Raw genomic sequence first — 24630 nt, forward strand, 5'->3', positions numbered from 1 at the left:
GACACACTTCCTTTTTGTCTTCTGGTCTCTTTCCTACTGTTTCCACCAAAGTACCAACCTCCCAACCCTGCTCAACACCCACTTCCTAACCTCATGTCCTCTTGAGACTTCTGGCTGTCAGTGGCATGGCAAACAATGTGTGGGTTCCATTGGATGAATTACCTCCACTAGAACAAAGAATACCAACGAGTTGCTTTGAGTTAATGGTAATTATTTTTTGTACCTCATTTTCCCTGGCAGACTGAGCAATTTCTGCCTCACTGACAGATTTAAATGACATCATATCTGTCAGTGAAGCGCTCACTCAGTATGGCAACAGAATGTCAGCATCCAATTTTATGCTCTTCTCTGAAGCAGGACTTGAACTAACTTGAACTTCAAAGGTGAAAGGACTGACTTAATTAATGGTTCTATTTCTGCTTAACACCTATTAATTTCACACCTGTGAATTTGTTAAATCAGCATGCATCCATTTGCTTGTCTGGCAGCCCAGAGATTAACCAGTTATTAAAAGCAAAATTGTGCACTCTGTGTAGACCATTCAATAAATATTTTGGCCTCCAATTACCTGAGACTAGCTTGGCAACATCACTGATCCTTAAGACTAACAGGCTAAGGCATTCTGAAAAAGACATTCCAATACATTAAATCTCTCCTTAAGAATGAAAGAAAGTATTTTTAGCATTCTTTAGAAATGCAATTATTAACATAGCTCTGGTTTTTAGTTTTGTTGTTTTTTTAAATCTAGTCATTAATTTATGTGGATGGTGTCTAATACCCAACTCTCACTGCCCTGCAGTTAAGGCCAAACACATTGTTGAATCAGGAGACATATATTGGATAAGGACAGATTTCCTTCCCTGAAGAATAGCAATGAACCCCACCATTTTAACTACAGTTCAGCAGTTTTGTGCTTACTTTTTTTCCAGACATTTGTTTCTTTTTTAACTCCAGATTTATTTAATTACAAACACTTACCAGCTGCCATGGTGGGATTCAAACTCAAATCTCTGGATCAATGGTCCATAACTCTGGTTGCAAGTAATTTAATCACTACATTGCCACATTTTCAAACATGATTATTCTAATTTTAAACAGACATTTCATATAAATGTGAAATCAGATGGATGTACAAAGCTATTCATTTGTTGCAAATGGATGGTCACTGACATGAAAAGCTGACTTTATATCTCCGTCTGTAGATGTTGCTTGACCTGCAGAGTACACAAAGCCACATAAGAAGGTAGAATCAGGAACAGGCCATCAGACCCTACAACATTGGGCTCAATTCCTCTCTGCCAGTTCATTAACTATTCATTAATTCCTCAATCCTTCAAATATTTATCAGCTTTTAACATAAATATTCCTGATTATCTGGCCTCCAGCATTCCCTGGAGTGAAGAATTCCTGGGACTCACCTTTCTTAAAGAAACCTCTTTGTACCTCAGTTCTAAGTGAACAGACCAATACCCTGTAATTATTACTCCTTGTTTGCGATTATCTCACTAGTGAAAACTTCTGAACATTAACCATGTCAAGCTCCCTTAGTATCTCAGATGCTTGAATCAGGTCACCCCTCATTCTTTATACTCTAAGGAACATAGAGCCAAACTATTAAGATTCTCTGGATATGACAATCCACCACAGCATTTCCTTTTTTTCTGTTTTAAAAAAAGTCAATTATTAAACCAATGCTCCATTCACCCCGTCATGGGATGAAAAATTCCTATGGCATTACTTCAAAGAAAAGGGACATTCTGGCAAATTATTACTCCTCACTCAACTTCCAGAATAGCAGTGCAGAAATGAATTAGAAGATAATACAGAAAGGAACATGACAACACAATGAAAAAGTAAGGGATTATCTACTGAATTATGGTATTACTGAAAATGAGAGGCTTTTTGAAAAAATGTTAAGAATCTACTATTATGGTGCAAGCATGTCAAATCGTGTTGAATTTAATTGGTTTAGGGAACTTAAATAGCATCAGTTAAATGTAACAATAAAAAATGGTATTTATTCTCCAATGTAGCATCTGATATATTGACAAAAGCTCAGCTTACCAAAACAAGAAACAAATTTAAGAACAGTCCAAAATAAAAACAACTGCTGAAAACAGAGTCATTAATAACCAGAAAAGGGAAAAGACAAACAAATGGGAAACGTTGTTAACTTCTGGCATGTCAGTTAGCAACCGTGGAATGAACTGATGTATATATACAGGTTATTATGATAGGTCCACAACTGAACTGCAAACTTGTCTCTTCCTCCCAGAGATGCTGTTAAATTTTTCATTCCTGTATTTGCTTATATTTCAGATTGCCAGTATTTTCATTTTAAATTAAATCTTGTTATCTTAGAAACACTAGGAAAGATGGGCTGCTAAAATATAGTTTGTCAGGAAACAGAATACCTGGCTCAAATAGGAATAATTAATTTTGATTTCAATTTGCAATTTGAAATGTAATTAAAAATTGCATCACTTTTATATTACATTTAATATAAATAACAATATTGTTAATAGCTTTTAAAGGAACATCAAGATGCAGAATTGGCTATTTTGACCCTTATACTGCCCAGTATTCACAGAGATTATAGCTGCTCCATCTATCTGACTTGGCTTCATATCCCTTAATATATGTGGCCAGATTTTTTAAAAGTTGATCAATTTAAGATTTAAAGTTATTAATTAAACAATCACCTATTACTTTTCGGGAATAGATATTCAATCCTTCTAACTTCTGCATGATCAACTGTTCCCTCACTTTTCTGCTGAGTGGCTGTTTATGTGTCTTCAAGTTGAATATTCACAGTACTGGAAAGGGGTTTCTCTGTAAATGCCCTGTCAATTACTTTCAAGATCCCAAAAAGCTCTTACACCTTTAAACCATTAATACTCCAAGGAATATAAACTAAATACATGTAATCCCTTATTGTATCCGTCCCTCAGAGTTCTGGTAATACTTTAATGAATTTGCACTGAATTCATTTAAAGATCAAAAAATCTTTCTTAAGGTGCTGTTCCCAGAACTCTACATAGATCTCCAGATGTGGTCTAACCAGAGCTTTGAATAGATGTAACAAAACTTCCTTCTGTGTTCTATTAAATGAAAAGTTGCACAAAAATAGGAAAGCCGTAATAATCAGCATCTACTTCAGCACTTCCTTCAGCAGTATGAGCAGTGTATAGCACATATACATGGCACATTGTTCTTTCAGAGTCTCACCTCAGATGTGAGCAGGAAATTTAGGATGAAACTGTACAACATTGAGAAAATCATGTAGTGTTGGAGGTGGAATCACCAAATCTTTCATTAGGACTGCACTGGATCTTTTAACAAGGAATCAAATTAGCTTAGACCAGTTTTCTGCCCAAATCATAGTATTTTAATTTTTTATGTACTAATCTAAGCACAACTGAACCTATTTCTATCAATCCATCAGGGAATCTTCTCCAAATCCTAAGCATTCATGTAAAACATATCTCATGTCACTTGCATCTCTTTTGCCAATCACAATACTAGCTGCTTACTAATTTTTTATTGGAAACAATTTATCTTAATTTATTCACCTTACCTAAACTGTTCACGAGTTTAATACCTCAATTAAAATGTTGCTTAGCCATCTTTCTTTCTTTCTTTCTATATTCATGGAATCATTACAATAAATCTTTTCCATACTTCGATATCAAGATTTTCTTGAAGTACAGTGCCCAAAATTGGACATAATACTCCAGCTGGGCTTAATTAATGGTTTTATATTTCTTCAGCACAACATCCTGGCTTTGTACTCTATGCCATTATTCATGAAATTTTCGAGTCCCATATATTTTATTAGGTGCTATTATTAGCTAATATCCCACGCTGTCACCTTCAAACATTTGTGCAAGTATTCCCGGATCTTTGTGTTTTTGCACCCCCACTTATAATTGTTCCTTTTAAACTTGCTTTTCTGTATTTAATATCATCTACCACGAGGATATCTATGTCCCTGAGAAGTCCAGCACCACCTTCTACACTTCCACAATGCTTTCAAATGAAAATTGTATCTTAATTGTATGTTAATAATGCACAAAAACCCAGCCATAACCTTAAGGAAAGGAACTGTATGGACTTAACAATGTAAGCAATCTTCAGCATTTGTTTTATAGGATTTAATCAATTTTACATCCTTATTGTTGCTACCCTCTTTTATCCCATGTGATTCATTTTCAATAATTAGCCTAAACAGTGCTTATTTTTCAAATACCTTTTTAAGTACATAAACACAACACCAGTTCAATGCATTCATCTCTCTGTTACATATAAACACAATCAAACTAGTAAAATATTATTTACACGTAAATCCATTGTGGCATTACTTTTCACTGCACACTTGTGTAAAATGAATTTTCTGTTGGATTATTGTTTACAGTAGCCTTCTCACCACAAATAATAAACTTCTAAATGGACGTTGAACCCATGAATACTACCTCACTACTTTTATTTCTATTTTTGCAATAATTTATCTGTTTTATATATACTTATAGTAATTTGCAGTTGTTTTTCTATTAATATGTATTGCATTATACAGATGCCACAAAGTCTACTAATTTCATGACATATGCCTGAGATTTTAAACCTGATTCTGATTCTAAACTTATCAGGTTTATTTTTCCTTCCTGAAGAGAGGTGCAATATTTCTAGTCCCCTGTCATCATCCTGGCATCTATGGCAAAATTAAAATTGTATTCAGCAATTTTATTCAAATTAGTCATGGACTTATACTGCATGAAAATTGCCCTTCAGCCCATTTCATCCAAGCTGACCAAACTGTCTACCTGAGGTAGTCTTATGTGCCTGCTTTTGGCCCATGTCCTTATTCCTAATCTTATCTATACAAGCCCTTGTCTAAATGCTTCTTAAACATGATAATTGTACCTACCTCTAACACTTCTTTGTTCCATATGCCTACCATTTTCTGTGTTGAAAATTTAGTTTCTCAGATTCCTTTAACACCTTAAACTTCTAGTTTTTGACTTCCTTACCTTGGGAAAAAGATCACGTCCAATTACCTCATCTATGACACTCATGATTTTATATTCCTCTATAAGGTCACCCCTCTGCCTCCAATGCTCCAGGGAAAAAGATTCTAGCCCATCCAGCCTCTGCTTATAACTCAAGCCTTCCAGTCCACAGAATATCCCCTTGAATCTTCTGTGTGCCCTTTCCAGTTTAATGCTGTCTGCCCGATAGCTCTGTAATCAGAACTGCAAATAATATTATATTTGGTCTCACGACTCACACAGTTAGAATGTACTGTAGAACCTAGAACTGTACAGGCCCTTGTAAGAGCCTCTTACATGTCCCTAATGTATCTGTCTTTACCACCACCAACGGCAATAAGTTCCCCTCGCCAACCACTCTCTGTATAGAAAGCCTACTTCAGAGATCCCCCCTATACTTTCTTCCTACCACCTTAAAATTACGGTCCATTGTATTAGCTATTTCCACCCTGGAAAAAAAGTATCTGGCTGTCCACTCTTTCTATGCCTCTTATCATCTTGTATACCTCTATAGCTCAATCTATCCTCACAAGACATGCTGTTTATTATAGGCAGTATCCTGGTAAATCTCTTCTGCACCCTCTCTAAAACTTCCACATCCTTCCTATGAGATGAGCAGAACTGAAGACAATATTCCAAATTTGATCTAAATAGAGTCTTATAGACCTGCAATATTACCTGACTGGTCTTGAACTGAATCATCTAACTAGTGAAGGCCACAGCATATACCTTCCTATCTATTCTATCAACTTGCATGGCAACTTTGATGGATCTATGGACATGGATCCCAAGATCCGCTTGTTCCCCCGCACTGTGAAGAATCCTTTATACTGTAATCTGCCTTCAAGTTCAATCTTCTGAAGCATATCACTACACAGTTTTCTGGGATAAACTCCCTCTGCCACTTCTCAGAACAGCTTTGCATCTCGTCAATGAAACCTATGACAAATTTTTACCACCATCAACTTTCATATCATCTGCAAATTTACTAACCCACCCCTTCTACTTCCTCATTCAAGTCATTACAAAAATCACAAAGTGCATTGGTCCCAGAACAGATCCCCGTGGAAAAACACTGATCACCAAGCTTCAGGCAGAATGCACTCCATGGACTCCGCTCTTCTGTTGGCATGCCTACCCTGAATCATGCAGCCTAGTTTCAACAAGATATCCCAATTCCTGTAGACAATGTTCTGACCGATGATTGGCAAGCATGCTAAATGTCATCTTCAACACCCTGTCTCTCTGTGTCCCAATCTTCAGGGAAGCATGTATCTGTGAGCCCCTAGGTCTTTTTGTTTTACAACATTCTCCAATGCCTCACCATTTACTGTGCAAAGCCCTGCCTTGGTTAACTTACCAAAATGCAATATCACAAACTGGCAGACATAACTTTCACCACTCTGATAGAATTGTAGTAACTATATGTCTGATCCATGTAACTTCTGATCTAGGTAATAGTCATTTCTAGGATACTGCTGGGGGGTGAATGAAGTTATGTCAATGAGTCAAAGAAAAATGATGAAATGGCCATTACCAAGCACTATTGAGACATGCTGTTAACCTATAACTTAATATTCCAAAAACAAATACAAGGTCTTGCTGCATTTAGGTAGAAAATGTTTCTCTGTTGGAGTCCTAAAATTGAGTAGTGGATTCCTCATCAGAATTCCACTGATGCATGATGTCAGCACTTGCAATCTTCTTTTTCCTCTACCGTGCTGTTACACATCAGACAAAGCAAAGTGCCATCATGAATGCAAGGCTGCGCAGCACACAGCATTGGACAATTAAACATGAGATAATCACTCTGAAAGGACAGCAGGGCACCCCAAGCTATCTAAGCAATGGATCACACTTTGAAAGTACACAGGTACTCTGCAAAAAGCTCCATAGATACAGTTATTATATTGCTTTCCAGCACTACCAGATACCCAAATGAAATAAGGAACTTTGGTTATGAATGAGAAACACACACAAAATGCTGGAGGAACTCTGCAAGTCAAACAGCATTTATAGAGGGATATACCCAGTTGATGTTTCAGACCATTCTGGCTTCTGCCCCTTCTTTTCCAATCCTGATGAAGGGTCTTGGCCCAAAACATTGACTGCTTATTTCCCTCCATCTGCAGAATCTCATGTCTTTGGTTAGGAATAGCCTTTGTTTCTGAAGGGCTGTGTCTGACTATGACTGTGGCTGAAATACGCTGGGAAAGGAACTGGCTTAGGATAAGAATCAGGTGGCATTTCTATCTGCATTTCATTTATTTTAAAGATCTTTTGTAACGTACAACTTCTGAAACAAAAGTCTCTAGCTTCAAGATGAACATCAGCAGCCCAATGTCCATACAGAAATTGTAGAACCTTTGTAAAACATGTATTTTGGGGAAATAGATGCAATTATTGCCTTTTACTCTCTACTTGAGGTGAAGGAATAAAACTATCTTCTCTGTGAACATAATATCAAGTGTGATGGTCATTAGCCATCAGTCTGAGCTGATGCAGGGTTCAATGTTCAGGATGACAATGTCCTTTCTTTCGAAAACAGGGTGGCCCAGCACTGGTTGTGTTGCCAGGGCACTGTATGTACAAGGTGGCAGTCTTCTGCCATTACTGCTTTTGAAAAATCAACCTCCTGAACACTATTTCTCTAACAGGTAATGTTACTAATATTGTTCCACATGATGGCAGAAGTGTTACTGCTGAAAGATGCTAAGCAGACGGATCCTTCTGCCAAGATGTTTCCTCCTAATGCCTTCTCCTTCTGCTCCTGTTCATGACAACAACAGGAGTACTGACCTTATTTTTGCTAAATAGCTCTATGCTTCGGATCAGAAACATTCATGGACTCTGATACTGTTGCAGCACTTAACTGCATGGGCTGGTTCCAAGAAGCTTTGTTACAAATGACAATCAACAACGAAGCTGATGGAATTTCTAAGCTGCATGATGCAAAGTTCCTGCTGCCATTCCGATACGCAGAAAAAGAATCTCAGGGTTGTATGTGGCGACATGTATGTACTCCGATAATAAATTTTACTTTGAACTTTGAATTTACTTTGAACCTATTTTCTGTACAAGAATTGAATGTATCTGAATCAATTTCACAGAGATTAGTGTCAACAGCAAATTGCATGATAACTTGATGTCAGTCTGACATGCAAGACATGTATGGAATGATATCTGATGTGCACAGAATTACTATTTCAGCATGTGCAAAGCATGCTACATGCTACCAATTATTTTAGGTTACAATTTTGTGGCTTTGTTCAAAAAGAAATGCTACACAAGTAGATTTTGCTTCGGTTCATGAATTAAGGTGGAACAGTCTGCTGTTCTTGTATGGTATAGTATGGACCTCCATCGGTCAGGGTCCACCATGATATGCAAGCCTGGGCAGTATGATATGGAGAGCAAACCGTTGCCCACATAACAAGCTCCGTTTCCACCCATCTGATGAATCCAAAGGAACGGCAGAGACTGTCTGGCACCAACAGCATCGCAGGAGTTGCCAGTCAGCTTTGGACTGGCTTAGGGACTCCAGCTCCAGATGTTTCCCTCGAGATTTACTCCCAAAGCCTTCCCCATGAGAGGGATAGCCACAAGGCAGCAGAGGTTTGAGATCAGAGTTTTCCTCTCCCAGATGAGCCCCATCTGTCCGAAGCGAAATGGTTTCAGGGCACTATTAACCCACCTTTGCTCCTTCTCCTTTCGATAGAAACAGTGCCACTGGTCTTAGTAGCTAAGTCACACATGAAGGCTAAGAGCTTGGTTGTCAGAGGCTATTTGAGGCACATGCCATTTAATAGTTAGTGGGAGTTTGTCCCCATTACCACACCCAGATATAGCACTATTAAGCTTCTTGTGACAGTATCTTTATCCCAAACGTTTTACCTTATCATATATGCCAGTATGGTGTATAGCCATAAACAGCAGAAGAAAGGTTTGTTGAGGCTGGTGAAGAGTTCAAATGCCATTATTACATTGAGAATTGGGTATGATTTTAGGGAGCGAGATGCTTGATGCTGACAAAGAGCAATACATAATCAAAAGCTTAACAAGGGGTGGCACAGTAGTAAGCGGCTAGTGCAATGCTTCCCAGTGTTATTTTATTTTAGCTATATTATCCGGCTTCAATTCTCACTGCTGTCTGTAAAGAGATTGTTCATTCTCCCTGTGACCACGTGGGTTTCCTCCATATTTCAAAGACATACAGTCAAGGTTAGCAAGCAGTGGGTTGTCTATGATGGTTCCGGAAGCATGGCAATACTCACGGGCTGCCAGAGAAATACTCACTGATATGATTTGACACAAAATAACCATTTCACTGTATGTTTCAAAGTACATGCGACAAATAAAGCCAGTTTTAAGTTTAAAATAATAGTGCTCGTAGAATTATTAATCAGGTTACCATAAAAACTGTGTTCCTTAAAAATTGTACCCTTGATATGAAGGTTGCACTTTTTTTTAACAATTTACTACGGTTTGAGTTTTCTTTGATTTTCAGTTTAAGCATTTCAATTCAGTTTGTGTAAAAAAGCATTTCACTTTCAAGGCTTAGAATGTGGTAGAAAAATAAAAGTTTATTGTAGAGTTATTAAGTACTGTGTTGCCACAATGATATAATACAACAGAATAGGAAATGGTTTAGGCTATTGGATACCACAATTAAAGCATGTAACCAGATCTGAAATGGTTTCAAAAACGTGCCTCTTCCGAATTTTTACATCAATAAAAACCGAACATCTGGAAAAAATCCCAGTGCTGTACAACTTGGATATGTGGTCAATGTAAAGCACATTGCCATTTCAAAGTTTGAATCTTATGCAGTATTACATTATAGCTTATTTATTTCATTGCTATTATTGGTCATAAGGTACAGAAGCCTAGGGTCTCATATCACCAGATTTGGGAATAATGATTACCTTACAACCATCAGGCTCCTGAAATGGCATGGATAACTTCACTGACCACAGCTCTGAACTGATTCTACTACCTACAGACTTCACTTTCAAGGACTATTTATAACACATGTTCTCCGTTTTATTTATTTATTTGCACAGTTTGTGATCTTTTGCACATCAGTCTTTGTCTGTTTAAGTAGTTTTTCAGAATTCTATCATATTTAATTTTTCCTGCACGAAAATGAATCTCAAGGTTGTACAGTCGACCTTCACTAATCCGGCACTGATTATCGAATTTCCTGGGCCACCGTACCAATCTGTTGTGCATTGTTTTGGTTGCGCTCGATCTGTTCACATGTTGGTGCGCTCTTGTAAGCACAGACAGGCAATTCCTGCTTGTCTTCCTGCATTTATTAATATCATTTGCATTAGGCGCTGCTGCCCGGCACCCACCCGTCTCAGCTGCCAGCAGCAGGGGAAGCTAGCATGCACTGGGTCAGTCCGCCTTCTCACCTGCCTGCCGGTAGTCGCGCACTGCCCTCCGGTGTCGACCGGCCAGCACTCCGTTCTCTTCTGCCTACGACCTCAGATCAGATATGGCGATCCGCTGAATCTAAGCATATTACTCAGCAGAGGAAACGAATCTAATGAGAATTCCCTCAGTAACTGCGAGTGAAGAGGGAAGAGCGCAGCGCCGAATCCCCAGCTGCATGGCGGTTACGTGAAATGTGGCGTATAGAAGACCTCCTTTCTCTGACTTCTGCTTCTGCTCACCCAGATGTGCTGCCACCAACATCAACAGTTTTTGAAGAAACTGCTGTGCCAGTTTCAGCACCAGTTCCTGATGCTTCACTCATTTTTCAAGATGAAGATGTTGATAATCCTGACAACCCCACACTTGCAAACATGTAACTTTGCCTAAAAGTATATTAAACGTCTCACTTTAGAAGCAGAAGTGCTCAATTGTTCTGTATAAGTTAATTCCTGTACATTTACCTGTACCCTTTATTTTATCTGTGCCTTTATATTACTTTATTAAAATTTCACTTGTTACTCATTTAATATTTCTGTTTCATTATTATCTAACTTGCACTGATTTACATGATATTTTAAAGGTATGATGAGGCGGTTAGCTATTGCTTAATGTGATCCTTCTGTAATTCGGCATTTTCATTAATCCGGCACTCCGCAGGTCCCAATGGTGCCAGATTAGTGAAGGTCGACCTGTATATGTTAACACATACATAAATCAGATAATAAATTTACTTTGAATTACTGACTTTAGGTCAGTAAATTATGGTTACAATGGAACATGCAGCAAAATCGCAAAAGGAGCAGAACTGAAATAATAAAATGCATTTGATCCTGCACACTAAGTTTGTCATCGTTATGTGTCGTGTCGTATGACATAAGTGATCATGGTCTTTCAATGACTATGATTGTTCTTGGGATGTTTTTCTACAGAAGTGGTTCGCTGTTGCCTTGTTCTGTTCAGTGGCCTCACAAGAGGGGTGACCCCATCAGCACTCTTCAGAGGTTGTTTGCCTTGCATCAGTGGTCACATAATCCAGACGTGTTATGCATCAGCTGCTCATACAACCATCTACCACCTGCTCCCATGGCTTAATGGGACCATGGTTGGAGGGGGGGGCTAAGCGAGTGCTACACCTTGCCCAAGGGTGACCTACAGACTAGCGTAGGGAAGAAGCACCTTATATCTCCTTTGCTAGAGAACATATCTCCATCCCACACATTATGTCGTCCAATAAATATTGCTGATTAATTTTTTTTCCACGTGACAAAAGGATAAATCCAAAGTTGCATTCTTTGCTGACTCAAATAAAAAGATACAATACCACTTCATAAACAGTAATTTTTAAAACACATTGTATTTTGTGGTCTGACTGCAGTTTCTGTTTCAAAATACAAGTAAGTATGGATCTAAATTGAATATAGAGGTAAATATTTCCTCTTCCTCCTTTGGCCACAAGGGTCCAGTGTGAAATGAGAGGGTGGTCTTGAAACAAGCAGGCTATCTTGCTCAGATAGTAAGGGTTTGAAGAATCAGGACTGAAGAATGCAGCTGTGATGTGCTACAGCTGATCAGGCAACATCTGATGTTGGCACTGAATGAAAAAGATAAGCCACCCACAGCAAACATCTTTGCCTGAATTTTGTCCAGTATAAAATTTTGATCCAAAACTCTAGGGAGGTGTATTTGAGTGGTAGGTGCCTGGAAAATGCTAGCAGGGAGGTGGTAGAAACAGATATGATAGCAATGTCCTGGAGGCATTTGGACAGACACATGCAAAGACACAGAACAGAGGGATGCAGATCATGTGCAGGCAGATGAGATTAGTGTGATTGGCATCAATCAGTGCAGACATAGGGGCCTGTTCCTTTGCTGCCCTGTTCTATAGAACAAGATCTGGACGTGGTTCAGGCATAGATTAATAAGTGGAAGTTAACAGTTGTGACATGTAGGTCCCTGACAATGACAAAAATCACCAAGAGTCTTATCACCATGGCTTTCTCTTTGCTGTTCCACATGACATTATAGGAGTTACCAGTGACATAAAAGCTGTGGTAACAAAAGCTGATCAGAATTTTGGTGTCACCTCAAGTCCTCAAAATTTATTCATTACCTACAAGCCTGAAGTTGGGATAGAACATAGTACAGCACATTACAGGCCCTTCAGCCCACAATGTTGTGCCGACCCTCAAACCCTGCCTCCCATATAACCCCCCCACCTTAAATTCCTCCATATACCTGTCTAGTAGTCTTTTAAACTTCACTAGTGTATCTGTCTCCACCAATGACACAGGAAGCGCATTCCACGCACCAACCACTCTCTGAGTGAAAAACCTTCCTCTAATATCCCCCTTGAATGGTGATAGAAAACTCTCCTCTTGCCAGTGTATTTTATTTCTTATTTATCTTGACACAGAAGGAACCCATCTAGCAAAGCAAATGTACTCCCCTCCCGCAGCCCATTGGCTTTTTCTTTCCCTTATACCATCTACCTCCTTTTGATTCTTTCAGAACTCCTCCACACCGATAACCAATTAATCTACCAGCTTAACTTTGAAATGTGGAGAGAATCTAGAGCGAATCACATGCAGTCCTGAAGAGATCTTGTGAACTCCACACTGTGAACACCAGAATATTGGGTCCCTGAGACTGTGAGGCAGTAACATTGACTGCAATGTCAGCATGCTACCAACACGGTTGGACAATGGCAGTTAAACTTAAGAAGCTCAACAATATCTGTTGCAAAGCAGTCCGGTTAAACGGCACTCCATTTCCCATTCTAATATTCACTATCTATCTGCAACACTGGTAGATCATGGCTACAATGCATTGACCTAACCCGTCTACAAAGAAATTACAATTATACATGAATTGCACCTGCCAAATTTGACTAACTTGAATACCATCATCTGCATGCTCCTCATGCTGCGACTTGGAAATATTTCCCTGATCCGGGATCTAAAACCTGCAGCTAAAAACATAATGCGTCTTATTAGGATGAGAAGACATGGTTTCAGAATAAGTGATCACCAGCTTAAAACACTGTAAGAGACTCTTCTTCTTTTAGACTATCATGAATGCTTGGGACTTCCTGTGAAGGTAGAGGTATTGAATATATTCAAGTTGTAGAGGGACAAACATCTGAGCTACAACAGAGTCAAGGTCTGTAGGAACATTGTGAGAAAGTACTGAGACCAAGATTACCCACTTATTATCTCACTGAAAGACAGAGAAGGCTCAGGGAACTGATTAGCTCACTTTTGCTCCCCTAGTTTCTTAAGCTCTTTGCTTGCACAACAAAAGATGTACAGCAATTAAAGAAACAGCTATTAGCACCTTTTCATGGACAACCAGCAAAGAAAATTGTGCTGTTTTATACATCAAATATCTGAAGAAAATGAACTGAAAATAATTTAGGACACTGGAACAGGTTATGATTTGTGATGGACCATAGCAACTTAATGCTGATGTGATTAGAGGCAGAGGCCTATCCCATACTCTTTCTGACTTTGCAGTCAAGTACAAAGGGAAAGCATCTAAAAGCTGTGGAAATCTTTTTATGAATTGTGCACTGTTCACACATTTTATGTGAATTAAGGATGCTTTGCATAATAGATGCAGTAACTTAGAAGAACTTCATTCCCAATTGGTGCATGGGGAAAGCTGCTGAAGTTAAAATGTCATACTACTTCATTCTGGTAAACTTCCTCCACTCCCTCCAAGGTCTTGGTCTTCTTCCCAAAATTAAGTACCCTGAGTTGGACACAATACTCAGCTGTGATCCAGAGAAAAGAGCAGACAGTTTAAAAAAATCTAATTTTCTTTCCTTAATCTCTCCAAGCAATTATATGGTTTCAGGCAAAGTGAGGAAGTGGGCATGAGTGACAAGCTGGATGAAGCAGAGGGTCTTTTATGGCATCGATGGTTCAGTGGCGAGAGGAAAGCAGTGGCGAGAATAGGGCATGTTGGGCATGTAAATAAAATGCAGTTGGGACTTGTGAGGAGGCACCAAGAGTTTACCAACACCATGTGGTTTTAAAGGCTGCCTCATTAACTTATTTAAGAAAAAATTTAAAACAGCATTAAAAGAGTGAGAAAATTACAGAACAGAAACTCATCTCAGGTAGTACTTTGGAACAGAAAGTGTCAGACCAATCACCAAAAAGACATTGTTCCTTTCCTCTGCAGTCAATGGAATTAAATGTGTGATGCAGTATTGGATGTGGAGGTGAAGGATTGGGACACATGAAAGTGGGATATCTGAGAGCAAAGGAAATATTGTTAAAGGACTGATGGAGAAAATGGTAAGGAGTTAAGAACAAAAAGCAGGGATGAAAGGAAACTAAACTACAAATGGCTGGTTTTATGCTTGGTCCAGCCAGCAGTGCATTGAAATACATGGGGAGGAGTGTGACAAAAATAATTGAGGAAAAGACACTTTGAGGGGAGAAAGAAGAGACTGCAGATTTTTGCATCATGAGGAAAGAACTGAGCTCTCAGGGATACAGACAGCAAAAGTGGAGGGAAAAAGATGACTGCATGAAGTGTCTAAAACTGAAATGTTGACTTCTGTTTCACTCCACAGATACTGCCTGACTTGCTGAGCTCCTCAAATGGCTTGCTTATTCTTTCTAAAACACAGCTTACAAATAAAATTGATGCATGCTGAGTAGAAACACTTTCTGACTGCTCTCCAGATACTGAGGCAGGGCAGAGAGGCCAAAATCTATTAGACAAGCAAAGCATCAATCAACATTAGCCACAATTGAAGTATACCCTGTGGCAATATTGCTGCTGCCTAGATTTCCATATGAAGGATTGATTAATAAGGAAAGGACATCCACTAGTGCTCGTGGATGGACATAGCTGGGAATCGATGTAGATACCTAAAGTCACGACACCAACCCCTGCCCAGTCTGTCAGTTCAGTACCCATCAAATGAGAATCATGAATTGTTTTTTATGAATCACTCCAGTAGTTTCCTATTAATTTCAAAAGGCCAGCAAGTTTATGGATGAATATTTAATTAATTCCCTAGTCTTTGATCAGTGGCAAGTACCTGTTCCAGCTTCTGGTAAGATAAGGTTCTTGGAGTGATTTCGCAGGGAACAAATCTATAGTTGAGGAGCACATCCTTTAGGGCTAGTCTCTATAAGCGAGCTTTGACAAAACAATGTTAGCTTATTGAAAGTGATTGGAACAGCAAGCGCAAACTAATATAATGATGTCCACTTCTGTCACTGTACTAGTTTCAACATGAGGTTTATTGATGGTGGCAATATGCCTAGAGGAGTAACAAGACTAAAGACAGCACTCATTAGCAGCACTGCTTTAAATCTACTCCAGTTCTGACAAAAAGACCACCAAATACTGCCCTAATGCAATGTCAGCTGATGAACATTCCTGAAAATTGCAGAAATACCTGTCAATTTTCCAAATGGGATCACAATAAAAACTACTCGAAATAATTATCAAAAATAAACAAAATGAGTTCACAGAATCATATACCATAAGTAGTAGTGAAAAATAACTTGGGTTAAAATTGAATGGCCCTTTCAGAGAGCCAGTATATGCATAACGGGACAAATGGGCTGCTGTGGTGTATGACCCAATGATATCTCTGTCGCTAGATGGATAGGCTGCATACACCGAGTATGAGCTTTTAAAAGCAAGCAACTAAATAACTTTAAAATCTGGCAGCCAAATGCATTTTCAAAGGTTTAACATTAAAGATATATAAAGGATTTTGCATCTAGACTGGTTTGTAAAGATGAGAAAATATATCAGTTAAAATATAAATTCCCATTGTTTTGTTAAACCACAGCCTGATGTAATGCTAGTACTGGACAGCTGTTGAGATATCAGATTTCAGGTGGGGATCTCACATCATGACAAATACATTAACATTACTGATTTTTAGGAACTGAAGAAACAGTAACCAAGATAAAAGAAGTTCTGTTACGTTTTTGTTTAAGGGACCATTAGAATTAGAATCAGACTCCGGTTTATTATCACTGACATATGCTGTGAAGTTTATTTTGTGGCAGCTGTACAGAGCAATATATAAAATTACAAAATTACAACAAGAATATATAAAAATATATAGAGAGAGCAAAGTAGTGAGGTAGTGCCCATAGCTCATTCAGAAATCTAATGGCGGAGGGAAAGAAGCTGCTCCTAAAGCATCTTCAGGCTTTTGTACCTCCTCCTTGTTGGTAGTAATGAGAAGAGTATGTCTTGGTTAGTGTGGGTCCTTCATGATGGTGCCACCTTCTTGAGGCATTGCCCTTTGAAGGTGTTCCTGACAGTGGGGAGGCTATGCCTAGGATCGTGCTCACTGAGTTTATAGCTTTTTCAGACTCTTGGGCATTGGCACCTCCATACCAGATGGTGATGAAACCATTCAGAATGCTCTTCTCAGTACATCTGTAGAAATTTGCTAGACTTTCATGACATACCAAATCTCATCAAACTCCTAATGAAATATAGCTGCTGGCATGCTGTCTTCATAATTGCATCAATATGTTGGAATCACGATAGATCTTCAGAGATGTTGATACCCAGGAATTTGCAGCTGCTCAGCCATTCCACTGCTGACTCCTCTATGAGAACTGCGGTCTTCTCTCTGGATTTCCCCTGCCTGAAATCCACAATCAATTCCTTGGTCTTACTGAAGTTGAGGGCAATGTTATTGCTGTGACACCACTCAACTAGCCATTCTGTCTCAGTACTGTACGCCTTCTCATCACCATCTGAGATTCTGCTAACAAGAGCTACGTCATCAGGAATTTTATTGATGATGGTGGAGCTGTGCCTAGCCACACAGTCATGAGTGCAAAGAGTAGAGCAGTGGGCTAAGTAAGATTCTTTAAGATGTGCCTGCGTTGGCTCTCAGTGAGGAAGTCAAGGGTCAAGTTGATCACCATCTTGATCACTGACCCATCTTGGATATTGAGCACCGTTTGGCAAAGATAGGCTGAAATAAACCCCACCGTACCTTCTAAAATTCAAAATGGACGGCATTTTTTGCAGATTTCTAAGAGACCAAAGTAAACAAAACTATAGGACCAGTGAAGCAGAAAGATGCCTTGATAAAGCTTGCATTGTTTTGCTTTCCTGACACTGGTTCAAAGGTTTCTTTGATGTTTGCTTTAGTTTATTCATTTAATTAGAAAATATCTCTTTCATCTAAGGAAATATTTTGTTATATTAAATTCAAGTTTAGAGCTTACAGTTAAGTGTATAATAACCAAGATATGAGGTGTCATATTAGTAACATATTTGATCAATTTCTGTCTTATTCTGTTTGTGAAGTACTCTGAGGTATTATGTTCTAAAGGTACTCTGTCAATGAAGGCTATGAGAGACTGCTGTGTGCTCTGCCTCACTAAAACATGGTTTACAACAGCTTTACTTAACTGTGCCATGCAACCTGAGGGCTTCTCAATTCACCAATGGACCATACGGTGCCACTGGACAAAGCAAGAAGTGGAGGGGGTCTTCTTCCTAATCACGTCCTCATGGTGCTCGACATGACAGTCCTGGCAAGTTCCTCCTCACCTGATTTGGAATATCTAACAGTGAAGTGCCACTTATACTAGGTGTAACAGGAATTCACTTCAGCTATCCTATCGGCAGTTTACATTCTACCCAAGGCAGAAATGAAGCCCGCCTTCAATGAACTATGATTCACAGATCTCCTGTCCACTAGGGGCTTAAACACTCTTGACAGTATTATTTCCAAAGATGCCTAACAAGCCAACCCCTGTCCACACTTTGGTAAATCAGGCCAGCAGGATGTGCTCCTTCACCCTGCACACAAACATAAGGATCCAATACAGAAAGTTGTACAGTGAGGAAAGCGATGAACTTCAACATGACTGCCTTGAGTTAGCACACTGGCCCATGTTCAAAGACTCAGCATCCAACACAGATGAGTATGTCATCAGCATCGCAGACTTCATCAGCAAGTGTTTAGAGGTCTGTGTACCAAAGGGTCAATCTGGCCGTTCTTAAAGTGGAAACCACAGATGAATTGGGAGATCCACTCCCTGCTAAAGTCCAGGACTCCAACATTCAAATCGGGTGACCCTGGTCTTCACACAAAATTGATACGACTTCCTTAAAGCTATAGGGATACCATGAGACAATACCAGACCAGCTATTGGTTGTGGCATGGCTTACATGCTAAATTGTGCTACCAAACAAGTCAGCTAGCATCATCAACAACAGTGCATCCCTTCCTCTGTCTGATGAGCACAGTCTTATGCACATATTGCAGAGGAGGAGGATTGGATGTTACAGCAGCCTCAACAGCCCCCAATACACCTGAACCCATATTACCCACAATTACTGTTCCAGATGTCAGATCAATCTTCTGGAAAGTGAACATTTGGCCCAGTTGGTGTTCCTGGCTGGGACCTTTGATCCTGCACAGATCAGCTGGCTAAGATATCTGCAGAGATTTTCAACCCTGCCCTACTTCACTTTGACACCAAGGAAAAATAAGGTAACGTGCCTCAATGACTATCGCGAAGTTGCTCTGACATCCATCATCATGAAGCACTTCAAGAGGCTGGTCATTGCATGTATTAACTCTAGCCTCCTAGACAACCATAACACACTGTAATTCGCCTATGGCTGAAAGACGGCCACAGCGAATATCTTCTCTCTGACTCTACATTCAATCTGGAGCACAAACCATGTGGCACAGAGTCACAACAAAAACATTTCCCTCAATGACAGAAAAACAAAAGTGTTGGTCTTTAACTTCAGGAAGGTATGGGAGATGGTGGGGGAGGGGGTACCCACATTCCTGCTTGCATCAATGGTGCTGAAGCTGAGAGGATTGAAAGCTTTAATTTCCTAAGATCATCACCAATAACCTACTGATAACCTCTCCTGGCCCAACCACATAGACACAATGTCCAAGAAAGCTCACCAGTGCTTCTATATCCTCTGGAAGCTTTAGAGATTTGGCATGTCCCTTTTGAACTTATCCATTTCCACTGATGCACCACAGACAGCATCCCATCTGGATACACTGTGGTTTAGTATGGCAACTGCTCTGCCTGTGACCGCTAAAAACTGCAGAGTTGTGGATACAGCTCAGCAATTCGCAGAAACCAGCCTTCCCTTCATGGACTCTGACTACACTTTTTGCTGCCTTGGTAGCACGAACAACATCAAAGACCACCTACCACCACCATGCACTAGAGCATCCCCAACTCCCAAATCAAGCAGAAGATATAAAAGCCTGAAAGCACATAACATCTGGTTCAAGGACAGTTCTATCCCACTGTTAAAAGTCTACTGAATGATTCCCTAATATTGTCAGATGGACTCTTGATCTCAGAATCTATCATGTTTTGGCCTTGAGCTTTATTGTCTGCCTGTGGTCCACTTTCTCTGTAATGTTAACACTTTATTCTCTATTCTGTTATTGTTTTTCCTCAATGCATTGTTTTAATGAAGTGATCTGCATGGATGACAGAAAAAATAAAGTTTATCACTGTATTTTGGTACATGTAACTCTTATAAATCAATTTACTAATTTATTGCTGTTCATTTCTTTTATTCTAGCAAGCTCCTAAATTAATACAAGTTACAAGAGTGATCTCAGAAAAGAAAATATCCTAAGTTACACATTTTCAACAACTTTTATTTTGCACGCTGAAACAGGCCCTGGAAATTCTATAGTGTCTAGATGTTGGTAGTCATGGCAAGCCTATTATTGATTTAGATTAGATCCTGCTGTAGTGTAAGTGCATTACAATGCACAACAACCTTGTTATAAAACAGCTTTACACACTGAACATTCTGACGTCCTTTTTTTGTGCATGCTAAAGTCTTTGGGCCAGGAGCATCAACCAACGTGAGAATGAGAGAAAACAGATCTGAGAAAGAAGTTCAAGATAAGGTTGATGGAAGTGGTGGTCGATACATGGGAACAATGTGGTTGGGTCTGCAAGGTTTAAAGTTTAAATCAAGAGTGATCAACCCTATGGTCATTCACAGTTCAACAGTTGACACCACAGGGCCTATTCAGGAGGGGCCTTGAAATAATAATAAAGCAGCCATCACATCCTCCAAGAGGACCACAACCTTGTCATTGGGTTTGGAGGCTTGCATGCCTCAATGACCTGGAGAACTATGCTTTATGCTTTGGCCTTTGGTAGGGTTACCCATGCCAAATAGGTCAAAGGGTAGAAGCCAGACTAAGAGTGGTCCACCAGTCCTCCAGACTTCAGGACTAACAACCCTGACTGATCAAAACAAAATTATTACGGAAACAATAATGCTTCTATATCTGAGTTTGACGGTATTTGCGAGTCTCCACCCAGGACTTATGTAACTAACAATAGTGAAAACCGAAAGGAAGCTACTGATATGAACAAGGAAACCCTGAACACTGCCACAGATGGAGGACTTCATTGCTGCCCTAGATGAGAATGAAAAAAAAATTGGGCTCTCCTTTCCCAAGTATGTCAAAATGTTGTACAATAAATTACTTTCAGTCAATACATGTTAAAGTTGTCTGCTACTTTTAATTAACCACTTCAAAGGATTTACATAACATTGCCAGACAGTCATTACTTCACCTTGCTATGTTAACTCAAAAGCCATTATCCTTACAATATCCAGATGTGGAAAGCAAAGCTCCATTATTACAATTCTGGATGCTTTTGTACCAGGCAAAGCATGAAAATGTCACAAATCCACCATTATAGTTTAAGGAAATACAGGAGACAATACTGAGGCCTGTAAACACAAGAGATTCTACAGTTGCTGGAAAACTTGAGCAACACACACAAAATGCTAGAGAAACTCAGGAGGAGATTCTTGTTTCAGTTGATGTTCCAGACCAAGACCCTTCATCGGAACTGGATAGGAAACGTGCAGAAGTCAGAATAAGGTAGGGGAGGGGGAGGAGAACAAGCAGGCCAGTAATTGGTACAAACAGGTGAGGGGAAATGTGGGTGGGTGGAGGTGGGGTATGAAGCAAGGATCTGGGACCGTATAGGAGGGGATCCTTCCGGTCAAGATGGTGGCAGCATACAACGTTCTCTTGGTCGACAGTTTTCAGATAGCTCATGAAAATTTCATTTTTAACTTCTCTTACATCTGTTTTTCACCTTAAATGTGTTTCTGCAGGCTCTAACAGTCCCAATTTACAGGTTGGAGATCACTGAGTGACCCAGCACATTGCCGTCTCCGAGAAGATACTGGAAAGTGAACATGTACTCGAACAGCCCTGTGGCAAAAAAACTTTGATACAGGGCGCAAGCCAATGTTCCACTCCATTTCACTGATTAAGGCATCTATTAATCACCGGTGAAAGTGTCAAGCAAGATTGAGACATCAACGCAAATGCAGAAGGCGAGGTGAGTTCAGCACCGATTGCCTTCCTTTTGATCGCTGCCAAGGAGTCTGTGAACAGCCTATCACTGTGTGGTTCACTGTGGCTCTCTGCCTCATGTGGTGTCCCTCTCTTTCAATGAATGTTGGTGATATCGTACGATGGTATCATGGTTCTGCATGTATGAATTGGACTTTGTGTTTATGGACTGTGATTTTTTCAGATTTATGGTTTTTATACTGTGCTTTTTTATTGTTTGTTCCTTTTCCATTTTGTATGTTTGGGGGTTGATGTTCCTTACTAAACAACTTTCATGTTCTTTCTTTGTTTTGTGGCTATCTGGAGAAGACAAATTTCATAGTTGTATATGGATACATGCTTTGATAATAAATGAACCTTTAAATGACCTTTGAAATAAAGAGCTGAAAATGATCCTAAAAGGAGACGGCAGTGGACCTTAGAAGAAAGGGAAGGAGGAGGAAGAAATGGAAAGAAGAGGATGGAAGAGGGAGGTGATGGGCAAGTGAAAAGAGAAGGGGTGAAGAGAGGGTCAAGACAAAATTCACAAACTAATTTTCAATGTTAAAAGAAACAAGTGCAATTTTAACAGATGATTTTGGAGCTGGTACAATTTTTTGCTTGGTTTGAGTTGAAAGTGAGGATGTAAAATATTAATAGTAAATCAAATAAAATTCCAAATAGAGAAAAAATAATCTAACTTAGGTAATCAATAAGACTTCAAGAATCATAGGCACCACTTAGGATATAGGAACCAGAATAGAAGAAGGATCTTAAGCAATTCACGACTGCTTTGCCGTTCAATAAGATTATGACTGATCTTTAAATTGAGACTATTTCAGAATCAGAATTAGCTTTAATATCACTGACCTGACATATGTCACAGAATTTGTTGTATTGCAGCAGTATTAAATGCAAAAATTAAAACTGTCAACTACAATAAGAAATATATAGAAATGAAATTAAATAAGTGCAAAAAGAACAAAAACAGTGAGGTAGTGTTCATGGGTCGATTCAATATTCAGAGACCTGATGGCAGAGAGGAAGTAACTATTCCTAAAATGCTGTGTGTCTTCAGCTCCTCTACTGCCTTTCTGATGGTAATAAGAAGAGAGAATAATGAGGCTTATTAAGGATGGATGCCACCTTTTTAAGGTATCACTTTTTGAAGAAGTCCTTGATGCTGGGGAGGCTAGTGTTCATGATGGCGCTGCCCAAGTCTGCAGCCCTCTGCAGCTTTCTCCAGTGCTGAGCAGTGACCCCTCCATACCATGATGCAACCAGTTAGAATGCTCTCCATGGTACATCTGTAGAAATTTACTAGAGTCTTTGGTGAAATATCAAATCTCCTCAAACTCATGAAATATAGCCACTGACATGCCTTCTTCATATATGCTGGACCCACGATAGATCTTCAGAGATGTTGACACTCAGGAACTTGAAGCAGTTCATTAGATCCCTCGATGAGGACTGATGGTTCCCTCAACTTCCCCTTCGTGAAGTGTTCTTACTTATGTTGAGTTCAAGGTTGTTGTTGCAACACCTCTCAACCAGCCGAACAATCATCTCCCTATCACCATCTGAGATCCTGCCAACAACAGTTCTGTCATCAGCAAATTCATAGATTGCATTTGAGCTGTGTCTAGCCACAGTCATGGGTATAGAGAAAGAAGAGCAACAGGCTAAGCACACATCCTTGAGGTACACCAGTGCTGCCTGTCAACAAGGAGATGTTATTTCCAATGCACACCCTACTGTGGTCTCCTGATGGGGAAGTCAAGGATCCAGTTGCAGAGCCTGCATTAATGCCCTTCCTATCCAAAAATCTATAGATTTCTGGCTTAATTGAGTGATTAAGCCTCCACAGTCCTCTTGAATGGAGGATCTGGCAGATTTGCTACCCTTGGGAAGCATGGTAAGATTATCAAGACTATCTTAAGAAGACAGAATTACCAATGCCCAGTAGACTTTCAGAGTAATTAAAAAGCATAGACATATATCACTTAAAACAGTATTGTTTTAAAGTCAACTGAACTGTCTGGCTTCTTATCCTTATGCTGTACTATATCTTGATTCACTCTTATAGCAATACACATAGCTTCACAACTATCAATCTCAAGGGGTGAAGAGGTTAAAAAAGATTAAATTGGAAGCCAGAACAGAGAAGAGAAGCCAAAGGGAGAAAAAAATACTCAAAAACTCTTATTAGCACTGATAGCTCAATTGATAAATCAGAGGGAATAGATAGGGACATCAAGGAAAAAGACAACAAATGGTCCTGTTGCTCTTTTATGCAGTTGGTTGTGGATAATGGTTTGAAGGCAGTGGGAAAAGTCAAACAAGCTCATCAGATTACCCAATAAATATCAGTAACAGCAGTGTGGTGTTGAGTACAAATACGGGGCAGGGGTAGAAAGTTAGGAGGGGAATTGGGCTATATAAACACCAGCAAAACTTCTTAAAGCTGAAACTACTTTTCAAAAGCTGGGCTCCTTGGATAAGATCAGGTAAGACTGGACCCCTCAGCACTCCAGTTGTGACTAAATGGAGTTAATGTATTTTAACATTAGCATCCCCTCTTATGAATACTATATGTATCAGTTGGAATTAGAGACAATTATTTTTCTCTACTGTCCCTGGCAAAGATTGGAATAAAAAATTAAAATACGCTATCGTAACGGTACTGAAACTGTTACCTCCTTGTATTTTAAAACATGAAAATCAACATTTCATTTTCAAATATCCTTTGCAGTTTATAAATTTAGTCCTATT

The 24630-nt window shown here is 39.4% G+C and overlaps 1 protein-coding gene across 3 annotated transcripts in view; it reads right to left on the reverse strand.

The window, feature by feature from the left end:
- The window catches only part of efl1 (elongation factor like GTPase 1), a 291123-nt gene that overhangs the window by 21817 nt on the left and 244676 nt on the right, over window positions 1-24630 (reverse strand). Inside the window, exon 20 of one of the 3 annotated variants that reach the window (XM_059952644.1) lies at window positions 4640-4708. The exons of the other annotated variants lie outside the window; for them this stretch is intronic. Coding sequence (XP_059808627.1) covers window positions 4697-4708 — 12 coding nt within the window. The 3' untranslated portion in view covers window positions 4640-4696. Of the gene's footprint in view, window positions 1-4639; window positions 4709-24630 lie in introns of those variants that run through there. 3 annotated transcript variants of the gene reach the window in all.

The sequence above is a fragment of the Hypanus sabinus genome, chromosome 28 (assembly GCF_030144855.1).
Source record: "Hypanus sabinus isolate sHypSab1 chromosome 28, sHypSab1.hap1, whole genome shotgun sequence".
NCBI lineage: Eukaryota > Metazoa > Chordata > Chondrichthyes > Myliobatiformes > Dasyatidae > Hypanus > Hypanus sabinus.